Here is an 18822-nt window from a genome sequence, read left to right as displayed (position 1 = left end):
AGGTAAGAGTGGAGCTCTAAAATAGCTTAAGTGATAAAACAGGAGTGTGTTTCCCTTGAGCATTCCCTGTCCTCAAAGACACAACTGTACTGTGGTAAATTGGATCCCCATTCCTGGTTTTTGTAGACAGTGTGAGATAGGGAAACAAAAACCATTTGAAGTAGTATGTGCTGGCTCTCTGGAACATGTGTAGTAAATATTCCTGTATTTCTAAGTTGCTGTGGCTTGCACAAGCCAGAAGCCATTGACTGTTTTTGGGCAGCCCACTTGCGTGAAGTGCTGGCTTCTGACAGCAGCGGTTTTGTTCCCACCCTGGCTGGAGCCTGTGTCATGTCCACGAATGAACACACTGGCATTACCAGGAGCATCTTGTGTGTAAAGAAACCAGCGGTTCAAAAAGCTGTTCTGCTGTCTCGGGGCAATGTACTCCTTGCATCTATCTGTCCATTTATCTCTCCTTTTGAGCACTGCCAATAAGTGTCCCAGGCCATGAGTGCTGCGGGTACTGGATGTGCAGCAACGCTGGAGCCATCGCTGCAGCCAAGCTTGTGGTCTCACAGCAGATGGCACCTTCAAAAGGTCTGGGCCTAAGGGTTCACTGCTGCGAGCTCTAGAAAACCCCAAGAGGGAGTTTCAGAGTATTTTTTCCTCCCTATCTAGTAATATATTATTATTTATAAGCTTTAATGTTAATTCCTGCCTTGTTAAACAGTGCTTTAAGGTTAATTCTTGTCTTGTTAAACAGAAAATCCTGAGAAGTGAGACCTCAGCAGCAATCATCTGTATTATCATAATTTACTGTTGAAAAGTCATCCTTTGAGCAGTCTAATACTATTTTACTATAGTACTAATTTTGTTTTACAGTTCTGCTTCCTGACTCCCACCAGCAGTACTCTCTTCTGAAATAGCCTAGGTCTCAAAGAAGCAGTTTGTTCAGACAAGGAGCAGAATGACCTTCAGTGAGTCAGCACTTGTGTGTAGCCATCGTAAGCTTTCTGAAAGGAAATGAGTTCTGGACCACAGGCACCATTCATTGCATGGCAGTTAATGGCTTCATTCACATGAAAGTTCATATATTCCTTAAGGGTTCAGCCCTGGATGGTTTGCTGTGTAAAAGGCAAAGTGGTGTTTAATCATGCCACTGTGGCTTTTCAAAAGAGTTTATCCTTTTCTAATGTATGTTGGCTTTTTGCAAGAAGAGAAGTGGTGCCTTCTGCTCTGGAGTGCTGCGTATTCCCTGTGGCTGGTCCCTATGTCGGTCACTCTTCAGAACTGCCTTTCTCTGCAGTGTTTAATGTGAGCAACAGGGAGAAACCTTCCAGCCCAGGGCTTCTGCCTGCATCCAGGACTTATCCTTAGCAAACCCTTTTCTCTGAACTTGCACTTTCCCTGAGAACATGGATTAATTCCATTTGTCTGCTTTGGTTAAAGGCTGTGAGGACTGAGTCGGTTCTTGATGGCTCTGTCGGATCTGAGCACACCATGTCTAGACGCTCCGCTTTCAATGCAGAGCAAGGAATGTGCCGACTGCTCTGGGACCCAGGAAGTCACGACAGATAACTATTATTAACTATAACTTAATCCATCTTTGCATTTTCTTCTCTAGTAGCTGCAATTCCAGATAAGGTGCCTGCATAGCTGCTGCTACTAGCTGTATATTAGCAATAGGCCACCAGATGGGGTAAGGCAGAAGCAGCTTTGGCTGTTGCTCAATCAGTTCCATATTTGTACCCATTTTTAATTTTCAGTTACAGTTCTGTGATGTATTGACAGTGGCAATGATGTCCTTTGCAGCCCTGGTAGTCGCTGCCCCAATGGTTATGCCAATCCGTGCACTTTTGGGACCACACTAAAAGTTACGTGGGACTGCTGGGGCAGTTTGAGATGTAAAGAAAGGCCTGGTTTTGGAAAGGTGACTTCTCCACCTCCTTCCAAATCAGCTTAGTGGTTTCGTTTGCTGGGTCAGTGTAGCCCTCCAGAGCTGAGGGTAAAGCAGTCAGTGAGTGGTGAGAACAAGGATGTCAGCACCAATACCACCTAAGGCCAGCGCTGCCCTTGGTGAGGGGTAGTAAAGCACTTCTGAAGTAGATTCCAAGTTGCCTCCACTTGTTAGATGTTGATATAGTAAGTGCTGTTGGTGAGTACTGATTAGATTCATGTCAGGAAATTAAAGGAGAAGACCTCATGTTCTCCAGCCACTACTGATGCTGCTCTGACATCAGTGGCTTGAAGTGATGTGGTGTTCAGAACTGGTCCCCAGGGTGTCCCATGCGCTGCACGGCGCTGCTGGAGGATGCTCAGCTCGCTGTGGTGTCCTTGAGACCGGTGCAGCTGCATCTGCTGTTGTCAAACCCCAGCTGTTTGCTATGGTGGATGTGCTGGCATCTCCTCTGACTCCTAGCAGGTGTTAAAAACCCCCAAATTTTATTATTCTTCTTTTCAATTTTATTATATTTTAAATAAACTCCATTCAGTGTGACGTTATTTGCATTTTTAAAGCATTAAGATATCTCAAAATATTGATTCCATCCTGTAAATGGGCTTATACTTGAGGTTTAAAAGGATGAGGAAAGTGGGGAAGATTGAGTTAGGAACTAATTAATTCACATCTAATCTCTAATAACAGTCTAACTGTAGCAACTGGTTGCTTTGAATTAGAATCATAGAATCATAGGATCATAGAATACCAGGTTGTGTTCTCATACCATTTTTTGGATAGCTGAAACTTTGTGTATGTTACCAATCAGAGATGAGAGGTAGGTTGTAAAATACATGTTATGTTGTTCGTGTTTTTCAGTGTTAGAAGGAAATGCATGATTTTTTACTTCAATAAATACGGCTTTAGTGGAAGATGCTGGGTCTTTCCCCCTGTGAACATTATCTTGTTCTTGCAGCAGCACTTGAAGGGTTACATTAGCGTGGGTCAAGTGCGGTTTAAAATAGGATTCTTCTGAGACCAAGCCTGGAGGCCCCAAATTTCTTTATCAAAGGACGTTTTCTTTTGACAAAACCATTCCTTCTGAGTTTCTTGGCGATTCTTCTTTGCAGCTAACCTTTGGAGAACTGGAATGGTAACACACACTCCTCTTTGTGTCTTGTGGATGCAGCTCTCCTGGTGAGCTGTGGGCTTGTGCTTTTTTGAAGTTCAGATGAAACCACTGCAAAGAGGTTTCTGTAAGCTGTTGGGGAAGGTGGAATTTGGCTGGTGTCACGTAATAAAATGTGAGTCCAGTCCTGCAGAAAGACCTTGGTAGGCCTCCACATAGGAGAAAATAGAGTTTGTAGTCCTTTGTGGACTGGAGATGTTGTATGTGCTCGCATGCTGCAAATGCTGCAGCGCCAGGGTATGTGTGTATATGTGTATATATGTGTATATACTGGAAGAGCATCGCAGCAGCAGTTTAGATTATCTTTATATATAACCTGTTGTTCACGATTGATGTTTTCATTACCGGTTTCCGTTATACTTGTGCAGTATCTGTTGCAGTCCTGCTCCTGACCACAGTTTTCTGTCACAGCTGCAGTACAACCAGGGCTGCTGACAGCTCACTCGTGTTTTGTGTCCAGCTTTGGCTGGTTCAGGTGCCGGTCCTGCCACTGTCCCATCCGCTGGCCTGACCAGGGGTCATTTATGTGGACGAGGAGCTTCTCATTTCACAGCATAACTAATTATTTGCTTACCGTATGTGAAACAACACGAGGAGAAGGGTTTTCAACAGCTCATCTCTGGGAGACACGGAGGGGCAGGTGTGGGGAAGGATACACAAATGGCTGAATGGCTGGGTGGTGTTTTTACAAGTATAAAATAGATGGTGATGCTATGTCTCTATGTATGCAAGGCCTGAGATATTAAAAGGGCTGAAATGTTGGCATCCTTATTTAATAAATGAGCTGATGCTGGTCTCTGAGAGTCAGATGACAGCTACTGTCTGACCGGTGTGGGAATAAGATCATGAGGACCAGAGGTGAGGCCGTGCAACCTAATGGCTCTTTGCCTTAAATACCTATTTGTGTTGCAGAAGTGGCAGCATAGCTTTAGCTATGAAATAAGGAAAACACTTAAGTTTCATGGTGGTTTCCAGGTTTAAAATTGGAGTGGAATAAACATACTTAACTGTTGTTACCTTTAATCTGTTGTGGCTCCTGCGATGTTTGCTGTAGCACCTACTTTGGAAATGAAAGATGTAATGTTTCTTAATGGAAGTGCTGGGCATTAGCACTCTTCTCCCTAGGAAGAGCTGCCATCCTCCACAAGTCACCCTGACACCCTTGGCTTTCGGGTTTGATGCTCTGTGGCAGCAATTTGGCCCCTGGGTTAACTCTCCTTCAGAGCAGTGACTTGCCACCCTATACAAGGAGCGCACTCACCTTGGTGGCTCGCCAAAGTCCCCCCCAAAACCCCAATTCTGATATTTAGCAGCCAGTTGAGTTTGCATGAAGGTGACTTGGATTATCTTACGTTCGAAAACATGATGATCAAGCGCTCTGAGGTCCTGAACCTGTTTTATTACAACTGGGTAGGTTTTAATGCAGTCATAAATAACATCACAGCTCGTTGAACAGAAGGATCAAATTCGAGCAGTTCGCTGGGAAGCCAGCTTGCATTTCCTCCACTTAAATGAAGTCGGCGATTTATTATTATTTTAGGCTGTGTCTAATGATGGTATTAGTATTGTGAATAAAAGGGATGTCTCCAGACTGCTTTATTCTTCCGGTTATTCAAGCCTTCCCTATTGAGGCTGACGTGATCTATCACTGGCTGTGGGCAAAGCAGTATAGAGCCCAGCTAAGTCTTTCTAATTCTTGATTAAGTGTGACATGTAGAAGCTCAGGGCACGTTAACAGCATGAAACTGTTGGGATTAACCAAATCTTCCTTCTCCTGCTGACTTCTTCTGGTGGCTCTGTGTGTTGTAAAGGGAGTAGCCTCACAACAGGCGTGCTCCACAAGTGTCCTTTGTGCTGCCGCCAGCGCCTTGCCAAGAGGTCTGCTAAAACAAATGGGCCTTTTGAAACCATTTTCACTCTTATTTTTGGATCCTTCTTTACAAGTTTTGGTAGGAAAGCTTTGCAGTAGGTGCACAGGCTAAGCACTGCGTGGCACCGGTTGGGTATGGTGTCATTTGTGATGTTTTCCCCTTTGGGTGGTGATTCATGGCATGTTCTTGATGGGAGATTTGGGAGTGACCCTGAGAGCCCTGCAGCCCCTTGTGAGGATGTGAATGAGTGCAGCAGTCCTCCAGCTCAGTCATTTTTGGATAAGCATGCACCAAGTGTGGATGTCCTCAGCCAAGTGTGCAACAAGGTGCAGAGGTTGGACTTGGTGACCTTTAAAGGTCCCTTCCTCCCCAAACTGTGATGTCCTTTTGATGTGCACTGTGCCACCAAAGCATTTTCCCTCTAATATAATAATCCAAAAGTTGCATTTGAGTTGCAAATTTAAAAAAGAGAAGGGTACAACCGTTCCTCTTTGTGGCTTTTGGGTGCTTGCCTTATTTTGATCTAGGACCATCTTTACTTTTCTCCTCCTATCTTGTGCTTCAGTGCTGAATGTTGCAATTCTGTAAGGAAATCCTTCAGTAGCCCACAGGCAATATCCTGTTCTTTCTCACAAGCTGCCATTGTGGATTTGAAAGACTTGTTAACAAAACTTGCTTGTTTAGCCCCAAAGTAGCAAAAATTACATTCCACAACGCTGGGAATGATCTTGGCTCCAAACTTTGTCTTGTATGGTATAAAACTGAGCAATCTTTCCCAAACCTCATAGTGACAAATAAGACCAGCGTTGAGGGTATGGGCTTTTAAAACTTATTAAAGTATCAAGTTGGGCTTTTTTCCTCCCTTCTTATACTTTGTGTTTACAATATGGGCAAAATAGGCTATTTTAGCTTAAATTTCACCTCGGAAAAGTCAGTATTGCATGATGTACATTTAAAACAAGTGCATACAGGGGCAAAGTGGATTTACAGCATTAAAATCTGCTTTTGGCATGGAGACAGGGAATTTCTTTAATTTTATCCAAGTCTGGACAAATAAACAACCTGCCCCATTCTGTGTGTGGTAACTCCATGGATGAGGATTTTTGTCTGAGAGTCACCATGTGCTGTCCTTTCTGTTTTAAATTTAGGTCTGGTTACTTTTTACTCAAGATCTTGTATAAAACTGACTTCTGTTTCTCTTTGGTTCATTTTCAATGAAAGGTGCTGTTATTTTACCCAGTCCCATTTGTGTTCTTCACATTGGACAGATCAGCTCTGCTGAGCAAAGCCAGGTATGGAGAAGTCTGCCTCTCCTCATCAGTAGAAACTGCCTCCTCATGGCACTGCAGGACCTGGGGAAAACCTCATGTTCCTCCTTTTCTATGGCAATGTGCATGATGTCTTGAGTGTGAGCCCTACAAATACACCCAAAATCTCTCAGCTCTTTGCACATGCGAAGGTTTATGTGATTTAAGCAGCAGTCTGACCAGTTCAAGGCACTGCTGGGGAGAAGGATGGATATCCTGCACCTCTTCCCTGCCATGGGAAGTGCAGTAGAGGGAAGTCATAAAGACAAGACACCCATTTTTCCAGCAGGCTTGCAATGAAGCAGAGGTCTAGAAGTGAAATAGTGTGTCCCACAGGTCCGGCAGGGGCTACTGGATTAGTAACCCCTGTGCAGTGTAACTGAGAGTCTTGCTCAGGCTCTAAATATGCGACTGCAAGTCCAAGCTGGCACCGGCCAATGCCATGCTTGGCAGCCTTAGGAGGAAGATAAGGTTGGACAAATGCTTCTGCCTTTCTGAAATGACTTTGTCAAGGCGATAGTGAACTGCGTTAGGGTGGCCTGGTAAATCTGGTGGGAAGGGTGGATGATTGTGCTTGGGCTATGAGAGGCTTTGCAAGGAGAAGCCAGGAGCAGAGATGGCTTCAGCCTGTCCATACTGGTGTAGTCCTGTGGCTCTGCTCCCTCTTGAGCTCACCTCCCTACACCAGGTCTTGCAAGAGAGCGTTTGGAAGCAACTTTGTCTGTCTTTTGACAGTTCCTGTAAGGAGGCATCATTTGTGTCCTACTGTGAGCAATCCGAACCCCTCTAGAACCCATGAAAGTGCTGCCCAGCTTCCTTAGGAGAGAGGAGGGTGGCAGAAGTGGATGTAAATATGAGGTGCTTGAATTAAGCTTTTTACAGTGGCAGTGCCATAATTCAGACTTACCTGTCAGGTGCAGCTGTGTGGCTGATGTTGTCTCGTAGTCATAAAATATTTACGCTTTGAAACACCTGGGGTAGGTGAAATCCTAGCGAAAGATTAGTGGCTGACATTTTATGGAGTCAATTACTTGTCTGTCCTAAAGTGTTGCAGTGCTTTTTGATAACTATATCAAATAAAAATTTATGGCGTGAGTAAACAGCTGAAATGCTGGGTTCCTAACAAAAAACCGCAGAAGTTCAAAGGGCTGGACGCTGTCTGAAAGCCACACTTGTGGAATGGCAGCTTAGCATGCCACTAACCTGTAAATTACATCAATTCCTTTTGCCTTCAGCAAATTTGGCTGAGCTCTCTTTAATTTCCTTAGATACTGTTGTCATGTGCTTCTATAGCTAAAGCACAGTTTTTAAATACTAATCCACAACAACTTTGTTCTTTTTGTCTGCATCGTGTCTTTCCGTTGGATAAAAAGTCACGTTATCCAGAGGAATTTTTGGTGATGGGCAAAACAACCCCTGGTTGTATAAATGATGTTCCTTCTGTACAATGTGCCTTTTCTTTTTTGTAACTATTTGTGCTTGAAGACGACTGTTGGATCCACTTAGACTGCAATGGTGATGCCAGATCTTAAATAACTTTCTCATACCTGCCTTGGGTTGCAAAGTTCAGAGGGATTTTTGGATGAATTAAATAACCAGGGACCTTTATTGTGCTAACTGATGTCATTTCCTTGCGTTGGCTGTGTCCTAAGGTCACATTTTGGAACCAGCTCGTTTTGCCTGTCATTCCCCTGTCAATACAAGTAACTCTTCACCTTTTTCCTGTTCTTGGGCTTTCTGGTCAGTGTTCTTGTGGCCACTCTTCCTGAATTATGGGCTAAAAGAAATGGGAGTGAAGGGGAGAATGACTGGAGAAGTTACCAATAGGTTTATCTCTTACTAAATCCACAGCGGCCCAGTGGGGAATGATAGATCACAACCCAATCAACTTAATTGTGATTGCATTTCAAATGAGGTGGCTGTTTCATCGTGGAGACCTGGAGAGGTTTCAGAAAGCTAGAGGGCTGAATTTCTTGTGCTAAGCTACTTCAGTTCACTGACATCCTTTGGGGAATAAATGTGATGCTGTTGCTTAATGTTTGAATGCTGCATGAGGGAAACTCTTGGAGAATGAGGGAATCCATTGGCTGGTTATTTGGATTGCTCTGAGTTGGGTGGTAGAAAGCTTCTTCGTGACATTGCCGTGAAACCCAGGATCAATATTTTAATTAAATAATTGATATTTTTTGGTTTATGGCCTTCAGGATTTCCAGGCTTAGTGGGTCAAGCTGTGGTGAATACGACTTGCAGGATCTTGAACTTGAATTAGAAAGCTTCAGGAGAATAAATCGCTCTTAATGTAGGAGGCATGAATTGATTATCATTCTCCTACGACATTTTCAATTTTGGTTTTTTTTTCCTTAGCCCAAAAGAATAGGTACCTCTTTATGCCGCTTTCTCTTTTTATTCTAAGTCCTAGGAAACATTTTTGCTGCTGCTGTTTGGTTTATTTAATTCTTGGAAGTGATGGGTGAAAGCAGCTTTGAAGCCCTGGACTAACGTGTCAAACAGGCATTCAGGACCTAGCTGAAGACTGTAGCCCTTGCAAAACACATCAGCGGAGGTGGTTTTGTATCGCTTTGCTTTGGGTACCATAAATTGTGAAACGACACAGAATTTTAACCTTTCCTAAAAATCTCATGACGTTTAGCTGTCGAAGCAACAAAAAGTTCTATTGAACTGAGAAAACTGACCAAAAAGTATTTTTTTGTAATAATAAACTCTTAAGTCCTAAGGCAATTTACTTGAAACAAATGGTCTTTTTAATTAAAAAAAGAAAGAAAGTGAGGGGGTGGAAGGAAAAGTCTTCTTCGCCCTTGGTTAACTGTCCTCTGTGAGTCTTTCATATGTCCCTGTGCCCAGGCTTATTTCTGCTTAAATGAAGCATTAAGTGGTTTGACTTCACTTTTGCAGGAAGGTTTAGTGATATTTTTGGTGAATCTCCTTCTGTGTGGTTTGGGTAACAGAAATATGCCCCTTCCCAGCTCATGGGAGAGCTACCGGCATCGTGATGGCCTTTTGTCCCTTGTGCTGCACCAAGGGAGAATTTGGAGCATCTTCAGCTTGGCCTGCACAGGCAGTGAGGTCTCCGCTGCTAAAATCCATGTCCTGGTCCTTAGCTTTTTGTTCAGAAATGGTTGTTGTGCCCTTTAAGGGAGTAGGACAGCAGGAGAAGATGTTTTGGCTGCACAAATGACTCCCGCCTGAGCAGCTAGGCCCGAGCGTGGCAGAGCCTGAGCACAGGCTGGCTCTGGGCAGGACCTGTGGTGAGTCCCTGGCACTGGGGTGACCAGGGGCTCTGGAGTGGTGGTGGCTTTTGCCAGAGGGGGTAAGAGAGATAGGAGTGCAGTATCTGCCATGAAAAAAGGGGTAGATGAAAAGGGGGGAAGATCAAGAGGTGGCAGAGGAAGTCCCAGGGTCAGGAGGTGCAAGGAGGCCTGTGCAGGCTCCCTGAAGCGGGACATGATCGCTGTCCTCAGGGTGGACAGGGTCTGCTCAGACATTGGGGTTTCAAGTGTGGCGAGTTCAGAACTGGCTTTGTTCTCCTCAAATTCGTTTAATGTTTTGTTTCTGATGGGTCTTCGACTTGGCCGTGTTGCCTTTTCTCCACTTCATGCGAATGTCGTGGGAACATGAGTAAATTAGTGGTAGTCTGGATATCTGCAGAAGTTTTAGCGATGAAATTGCACATTAAGTTGTTATAATAGTTACGGGAAAGACCACAAGTGACTAATGACTATTAAGTGCTTCAGAGTTGTGTAACTTCCTTTTTTTCTTTTAATAATGCAGCACAGAAGGCTGTTCATACAAAACTGCTCTGTAATAATACTGAATTAAATATTTTTTCCTTACTTCTCCCTGGAGTGAAGTTTGAAAGCAGTGGTAGCTGGAGATGTGACAAGTAAGACATTGTGATTTTCCCCGTGGCATCGTGAACCCCATGGCAGAGACTAGATGATCTTTAAGGTCCTTTCTAACCCAAACCATTCTATGTTTCCATGATTTTAAGTATTAACTGAGATGGCAAAGTGAATAAGCAGCATTCCACCTTGAGGAAATAATCTTAACACAAGATATGTGGGATTTGTGCTTGCTTCCTGCAGGTACCCATTTTGAACAAACTAAGCCCTTGCATGGACAAATTTCTATTTCTGTTTTCTATTTCTAATATAAATAATGCAGGCCAACTAACTAAGACCAGTTACCTTCATCCAGAAGTACTGGTGGGTCAAAGCTTGATCCTGCAGTAATTAACGAACTTGCAATTTCGCTAGGGGATGATTGGTAGTCAAACCACGGTTAACGACGGATTTTTATTCAGGTGTAAGTGGCCTGTTATTTTAATCATTGGCAGTTTAGTTTCTGGATTACGCTGTGCAAAACGCGTTGGCCAAGCCCATAGGTTTGCCTGCCCATGAGTGAACTCTCCTGTGTGCCTCTACAAAAGGCATTGGGTCTGTGTGTACCCACTGGGAGTGGGGGTGCATTGCTCTGTTCCCATGTTGCACTGTTCCAAGTCCTTGCCATCACTAAGAAGTTATTAGTAACAGTTATTAGGAAATTAAGTCTCGGTGTTATTGCCAGCAAGACTTGACAGGAGGAGCAGGTACCAGAAGTATTGCTTCAGTTGCTTGCATTGGCTTCATGCAGAAGAATTATTTGAGCCGTGTGCTTTGCCACTTAAGCATGCAGCAATGCTTTGTGTTTGGATTCCTGTGCCCCCAATCACCTTAACGAGAAATACTTTTAGTTTTTCAGACTGCACGAGGTATGTGGGTCTACTCAGAAATCCTGTCATTGATGTGTAATGTAATACAAAGATTTTGAAGAATGCAGTCTGAAGTACACCTGAAATCCCCGCTGATATCATGTGTGTGCTTAAAACTGATGAAATCCATTGATTAAGCGTTTGCTTGATTGACACCAGACCAAAGGGCTGCAGAAATCTGCTCTACCAATATGGATTATTACTTTTGTTTCTGGAGGAAGATAGGCGGCTTCTCAGAAACTTTTCCCCCTACTCGGGTACTTGAACTGGATGTGCGCACTGGAATTAGCAGTCAGGTGTTGAGGTTAGTGAAGGTATGAGAGAGCCTTTCCCCTGTAGTTCATTGCAACCAAATTCTCTTACTATGGTGTGATAAGTTTAGCTGAGTTTGCCATCTTGTCTTAAATAATTTCCAGCATTCTGCAGATGATACTTTCATTACTTCTTGCTTGCCAATACCAAAATGCCCCCAAAACCAATGTTCTACTCAGTTTAGTAATGTTACAGCAAAAGTTGGGCTGAGATTCCCTAAGATAGGTGGAGAACAGAAGATCCAGTTTCATGTTCCGTTTTTCTTGCATGCCCCCTTCAGCTGCGTTTCTTAGGGAGTGTATCCAAACCAATAAATTTTCTCTTGCACTTTGTGTCTCACAAACTTGGAAGAACAACAAGAACTGTTCTTCACCCCAAAGGCAAGAAGGGGCCGAGGACTAAAATTAGATCTTCATTAAGTCAAAGCTTTTATTCATGGTTTCAAATCCAGGGTAGTGGAATGGCATTTTAGGGTTTATTTTGCAGCTCTTTACTTTGTGAGCTATTTTGTCAAAAAGTAAGGCTGCTTTATGGCTTATTTACAGGCCGACCATGACTGATACATCTTGGGACATTTGCCCAAGTAGACACATTTGGGCTCTCTTTGATGTAGAGGCCGCAGGAAAGGATGCTTTAGGCCGAAGACAGAGTTAGTCTCAACAAAAAATACTGGCTTCACCAAGATAAATCTCCACCAGATTTTGATGGTGGAGCTCATATGGCAGCTCGAGAGGGCACACAACAAAGAATCAAACTGAAGTTTCTCAGTAGTTACATCACGTTCTCCTCCATTTGGAAAATAATGGTTTGTTCTTGTATTCAAGTGTGGAAGTGTTTGACCAGCTGTGGATTAAAAGGAAACGTTCAGTCCCCAGATCTCTCCTTTCCATCATTTAGAAGCAGTTTAATGGCAGAAAAGGCAGCTCTCTGTGTTCTTCAGCTCACTGTGGACTCGTGAGAGAAGGTGACACGTCCTTGGAGAGCTGTGTGTATCTGGTGTGTAATGGCTACACATCTGGTAGGTTTCTCTGTTAAGGCAATAGAGCATCTTCACAGCTGCTGCTGATTTGAACCCAGACACCTGGCAGTAAATGAATTTCCTGAGTCACTTGTTGCCCATGTGTAGCAAGACTCTACATGAAAACATGGTCTAGTGGATAATACAGAATACTTCCAGGATACACCCTTTTATGTGAGCCAGAGTGACTGTGTGGTGTGGCAGGAATTAAACCGACTGGATTAGAATTTGCCGTTGGGGCTATGCTGCACATAAATACACAGTAATGTTTATTTAGCTGTTACCTGCGCTGTAATGGTGGGCAGAGCAAGAAAGATTCCCCAGAAAATGAAGAAAAAAGCAAACAGTAGCTTCTGAACTGCAGCTGAAATCTGTTGCCTTGTACCAAGAGGATGCACTGCTCAGCAAGATGAGAATTCTTAGAGAATAACTTCATTTCTGTATTGGGTAGAAATCTGCAACTTAAAAGTTGGAGAAAGAATGCACAGCTCTCTTTTCTCTTGCCTTCACTGGCATCCAAGAGCAGCACAAACTACTAAAAAATGAGGAAGAAATATAATTATGGACTAGTAAAATAACACAAACTGTTCTAATGTAGGATAATGCAACAAAATCCTGGGAAAAGTATGTTCTTGTGAAATAAGTATGTGTTTTGCCAACAAAAATCCTAATGTCAGTTAGGCAGTGTGTGTTTCAAAACTTGATCTGTAGTGGAGTTAGTTCAGTGTATTAGCATGTATAATAAATAATATAATATTTGATGATGTATGGTTGAGATGTGGATCTTGGAGTTTCGCTGGTCCCTCTCCTGGGAGTGTGGGGAGGAGATGGGTGCAGAGAGGGGAAGCTTTGCTCTGTCCCATTGCCCTGGCAGGGTCAAGGGAGAAACAACCGTGGTGTCTGTGGAGGAACAGAAACGTGCAAATTCTGTCCAACAAGTAGGACTTGTTTTTAAAATAACACATTCAAAGATAAGTGGCATGAAAAGAACTTCTTATCTGGTAACTTTATCTGCTCGGAAGATGAAAATTCAAGTGAAAAATAGACTTATCTGGGTAGCATGGCTCTTACCACTCGTGATAAGAAAATTGGTAACTCAGTTTGGGACCGACAAAGTGAGTGCTGTACTTATCACAGCAGACTTGTGTGTTGTGTTGTCCTGCAGTTTAGTGCTACAAATCAGATTAAACTCTCTAGAAGTGCTGTCTTGAGTGTGCTTCCCTGTGCAGCAGAGGCTTTGTTAAGTAAAGCAAGTTGAGCAGCTTTTAATGCCCGTGCTTGAGTACAACTGTTTGTGAAGGCCTTGGATAGAAAGAAGAAAGCTGTGGAAGGTGCAGGAACTGTGCACAGCACTGTAACAGTGTGTGAGTGCATTTGGGAGACGCTTTAGCCCATGTCACCTATTCCTGCTCTGGAAAGCCTCTTCCAGCTGGAGGTTGGGACAGAACGGATGGGCTCTACAGCACCAGGTCGAGCTGCAGGTCCTGGATGGGTGGTGGGTGCTGGGAGCATAGCCCCGTGGTTTTATCCACTGGGACACGCATTGGGCTCGTGGGGCATTTGTTCAGTTATTTCTTACTCTGTACTTCCAAACTTTTAACCTTACTGCAAAAGAAAAATACCACCGTCTATTAGTACGACTGGAACGAAAGATGAATAGCAAAGTAGCCTTGAGCGCACTGTCAATCTGACTTTGATAGCCCATCACTTAAAAGGTCCTTTTATGTTTATGAAAAAGCATGACGTCAAAGCCGGGGAAAAAAAATACCAATACTTAGGGCTAAACTCGCAGAGCTTCCCAAAAGAGCCCCTGTGTGAACTGTTTTTCTCTCCATGCGTGGCTAATGAGCGTAGGTTACATTAAGTCTGAGCAGCGGCGTTCCGGTTCCTTCTGCTGGGTTTTGGTAGCTTGTTTATGGTGCTTCCATATGTGAACCCCTCAAACTGGAGCAGCACAGCGCAGAGGATACTGCAGCCGCTTCTCTCACTACCTGTTAGTAGTATGCTGGAAATGCTTGAGTATAATCATTACCAGGTGAGTTGTTATTGCAGACTTACTTAAATCCTGTTGCTAATATACAGGAAATCCTTTTCCACTGGTATCTAGTATGCTTTATTTAATTTCTCTGATAAAAATAGGTGGTGGACATGCATGTTGTAACAGCAGAGTTAAATGGAACAGTGCTAAATCAAAATAACTTCTCAGTGTTGTTATATTTTGGTTTATTTTCTACCTTCCGATAAAAACATTGATAATCAAGCGAAGGGGACAAAGAGTTTCCAGGATATGGTGAACTCTTTTCATGGAAAAAGTTGCCTTTCTTCTCCTGCGTATTTAGGGTATGCGAGAATAGTTCGGTGTGGGGTTTTTCCTATTTTGTATATGAAAAAATTCCAAGGACTGAAGGCTTATCTTCAATACAGAAATAGCTGTTGCTGGGGACAGTGATTGATCTGAACTGAAACACTTCTTTTCTGGCACCTTATTTGCATAATGTGTTTATATAAACAGACTGTCTTATTTGTATATGATTTAGGCCATATTTCTGAGATCTAAATAATTTGTCGGCAAAATTGGCGTATTCCTTTTTTTTAACCAAGGTGTTACTTAAACAACCAAAAACCCCCAAAACCCAAACAAAACACATACCAACAACAAACCTTTTGGTCTCCGTTATTGACATCTGATGAAGTGTAGCAATCCGTACTGGTTTTAATTGGTAGCCGCTAACAAGTAAAAGGAGTCCTGCAGTGCAACTTGTCCATATTTTAGTGAATCCTAAATGTCATGTATCTGAAGGTTGCAGTGGAGAACCATCTGTTCTGGAGCATCCATATAAACCTGAAAACCTGAACATTCGTCTTAAGTGCGACATCTCTTGTAGAAAAATAACTGGAATTTCTTGGTTTACTGTTAATAAGTGGGTTAATGAAACCCTAGCTCATAAACTGATTTCTTCGTGTGAATTAGGGAAGCACTGTTGACTTGGTTGGAGCTGCACAGGTTTGTACTTTCAGATGCTTCACTGATATGTATGTCACAGACAGCTCAAATCCATAGCACATATAATAACGTTGCTGAACAATAACGCTCTTTTTAAACGGTGTCGTGCAGGTGCAGACTCACCTTGAGAACCCAACCAAGTACCACATCCAGCAAGCACAGCGGCAGCAGGTCAAGCAGTACCTGTCCACCACCCTAGCCAACAAACATGCCAGCCAAGCCCTGAGCTTGCCGTGCCCAAACCAGCCCGGGGACCACGTCATGCCGCCCGGCACCGGCAGCAGCGCGCCCAACAGCCCCATGGCAATGCTGACCCTCAACTCCAACTGCGAGAAAGAGGTAACATGCTCTCGCTGTGCGTGTTCTGCAGTAAGATGGGATCACAGTCTGCTCGCTGTCTGATTTAAACCGTGTTTGCTCGTTAAGTTGTTGTGTTTATCTTCTTTTCTGAACTGTTCCCTTTGAAAATGCAACTGCTGCCTTTGTGTCTGCCTGATGAATATATATTTAGAGTCATAAAATCATAGAGTACCAGGTTGGAAGGGACCACAAGGATCATCCAGTCCAACCTCTCGAGGTAAAAGTACAGTTTAAATGAGTTGAATCAGCACCCTGTCAAGCTGACTCTTCAAACTGACCAGTGTAGGGGAATTTACCACATTTCCTGGGAGTTTGGTCTATTTGCATAGGACATTTTGGCAAAAAAACTGTGTCCCTCTAACTTCCTGTTTTTTGAGCTATTTTAGCTAGATCATGCTTATTAAAACTACTTTTCCTCCCCCTTGCTTGATGCAGGCAGTGAATAATTGACCTTTGGAGAATACAAAGCAGTTTTGTAAGCTGTAGCTTTCTGCAATAATGTTATTTATGGCTCGTTCGTGTAGAGAGAGCAAAGAGCACAGCAAAAATAACTGAAGACACAAAGCTTTTTGAGGTATTTTAGATATTTTTACAGTATAATTTGGGCAAGTCTCTTGCTTAGAGAAGGCCAAATTATCCCAGCTAATATACCCTAAAATGTTGCTGATTGCTTTTCCACCATGAGCTCAGTGCTGCAAATACGACTTCATTAGCCTATGCCTAGAAGTCCTTTGCAACCTTGTCTGAATCTTTGCTGGCAAAAACTTAGTTGGGTGTTAAGTGTGTGCTCGGGTGCTGAAGGAAGATGATTTGAAAGCTGTTAACAAATATAAGAATCACGTTGATCTTTTTGTAATTTGACAGATATGAGACAATTGTAGAGCTCCTTGTGTCCCCCCATCCTCCTCCCTCGAGCCTTTGTGCCGGATTTTCAGTGTAGATGCCCTCTGAGGAGAACGTGATGCAACTTTGAGAAGCAATTACAGAACATACTTTGCACATGCAAGAGAAATTACTCGTGCTCCATAGCTTGAAAAGAAGTGAAAATCAAATAATTCCATCCTGTCATCCCAGTTGTACCCAAATCTTTTTTTCTTTAAGATATTCACAGCTTCACTTTGCTGTGTCATCAGGCACGTGTGTGCATGACACTGTTTCAGTCGGGCTTTTCTTGGGACTGAGACTGTGCCATGAACTCAGATCCATGCTTTGCTTTTTCTTCTTTTTTTTTTTTCTTTTCCTTTTTATTTCTGCAGGGATTTTATAAATTTGAAGAGCAAAGCAGGGTTGAGAGTGAGTGCCCGGCTCTGAATACACACTCACGAGCATCATGCATGCAGGTACTGGATGACACAGGAGCTGGAGCACAGGTCCCCTTTTCATGAGCATGTTCGTTTGAAATTATGTAGGAGAATAAACTTGCCCCATAATGTCTTTAAGAAGTTGAATATAAGATGCAGTTAAGGAACAATATTAGCATTAAGCATGTCTTATTAGCATTAAGACATCCGAAGAGGGCTAGAGCTTTTCTAGCCCTCTAATGCTACAGCAGAACATCAGATCAACCGTGCTTTAAGGTCTCTTTTCAGGAAATCTTTTCTAATGTGGTTTTGCCAAGACTGCCTCTACGTGTTCTTGTCCTGATAGTTTCTGAGACCACATTTCTGTGCAGATCACACTTGCATTTAAAAAAATGGTATGAGAAAGCTTTAATTCGTCTGTGGTAATTCATCCTCAGTAGTCATCCTTTGATATTTTTGGTTTTAATTTTTAAACTAAAAGTGTTTTATTTCTAGTAACAAGACTTCAGACATGGGCTGTAACTGTTAGTTCCTTTCTTGCCCTCACTTCCAGTCTGATCACACTTTCTTGAGCTGATACAAAAATCCCGTACGCTTCTATTTCTACCATCAACTTTATGCATTGATTTTGTAGATGACTGTCATTTAAGCTCCATTTTTATAGTTAGCAAAAAGGATGTAGCCCATCTTGCAGGATGGTTTGAGGCACCTGCACAGGTGCCTTGGAGGGCTCTGTTTCTGACCATGCAGGAGCTTACAGAGGCACCTTCCAGCCCAGCCCCAGAAAGAAGAGGGCTTGCACCACCTAAAATCATCTCCGAGCTGCTCTCGGGTGCTGCTCCCTGGGAGGGTGTGAGGAACATAAACCTGATGGGTTCTGTTGTCGACAGCAGGCACCCTGTCACCCAACAGCCAGCCTTGCTCCCACCCCTTCCCCTGCAGGAGTTGGGGGCTCGGGCATAGTTTGTATACAGGTTTTGACCCCACAGCTTGAGGAAGGAGGTGGAGGGCAGATGGGCAGTGCTGCACAGGGGAGAGGGGGTCACATTGGTAGCGTAGCTCCTGCAGGGAGCTGTCTGCTGCAGTGTGTCCATGGGTAGGTGGTGCAGGGGAACTGCTGGGAGGAGTGGGTCAGGCCATGAGGTCTCAGCTCTGTCATGACCTGAGTGGTCATGGCTGAGGGATGGGATTTGGAGTGTGGTCAAACTGCAGGGACACCTCTGCTGGGGCCAGAGAGCCGCTGTGTGGCTGAAGGCTTTGTCAGCCCTCTGTGTCCCAGTGGCTTTGATCACTGATCTGTTTTTCCTTGTCCACCTTTTCTGCTGCAGATGGATGATGTGATCGACGACATCATTAGTCTGGAGTCCAGTTACAATGAAGAAATCCTTGGCTTGATGGACCCAGCCCTGCAAATGGCAAATACGGTACGATGGTCCTTGCCATTTGGTTTCCCTGTTAAGTTTAATTGCCTTTCCTCAAGAGAACGCAAAGCTGCAGCATGTCCTTTCCTCTGTGTAATTAAGTAGTTATTGTATTGTCCCCTATAAAATAATGAGGTTTTCTTTGAAAAGTTTAAAATACACAGTTGTGATGAAAAACATGAATTTAAAAACACAAGCTGGAGTCAGAGTGAGGGAATGCAAAGGTTTGTTTTTCTTATTTCAAAGTCAAGTTAGTGAGAAGAGTGACCTGAGTTGACAGAAATGAGCTCGTACCCATCGATATTAAAGATGGTGATGGACATTATACTTGGCTTCAGAAAGCCTAGAAGGAA

At 43.4% G+C, this 18822-nt stretch overlaps 1 protein-coding gene across 5 annotated transcripts in view; it reads left to right on the top strand.

The window, feature by feature from the left end:
• The window catches only part of MITF (microphthalmia-associated transcription factor), a 48435-nt gene that overhangs the window by 15034 nt on the left and 14579 nt on the right, over positions 1-18822 (top strand). For 3 of the 5 annotated variants that reach the window (XM_010189129.1, XM_010189126.1, XM_010189125.1), the window contains 3 exons: positions 15499-15726; positions 17004-17087; positions 18377-18472. In XM_010189129.1, the coding sequence (XP_010187431.1) occupies positions 15499-15726; positions 17004-17087; positions 18377-18472 (408 nt within the window). Of the gene's footprint in view, positions 1-14359; positions 14419-15498; positions 15727-17003; positions 17088-18376; positions 18473-18822 lie in introns of those variants that run through there. The other 2 variants (XM_010189127.1, XM_010189128.1) reach the window with 2 other exon arrangements.

Source organism: Mesitornis unicolor, unplaced genomic scaffold (genome assembly GCF_000695765.1).
Source record: "Mesitornis unicolor isolate BGI_N332 unplaced genomic scaffold, ASM69576v1 scaffold6457, whole genome shotgun sequence".
In the NCBI taxonomy this organism is placed as follows: domain Eukaryota; kingdom Metazoa; phylum Chordata; class Aves; order Mesitornithiformes; family Mesitornithidae; genus Mesitornis; species Mesitornis unicolor.
This window is presented reverse-complemented; position numbering and strand designations above follow the sequence as displayed.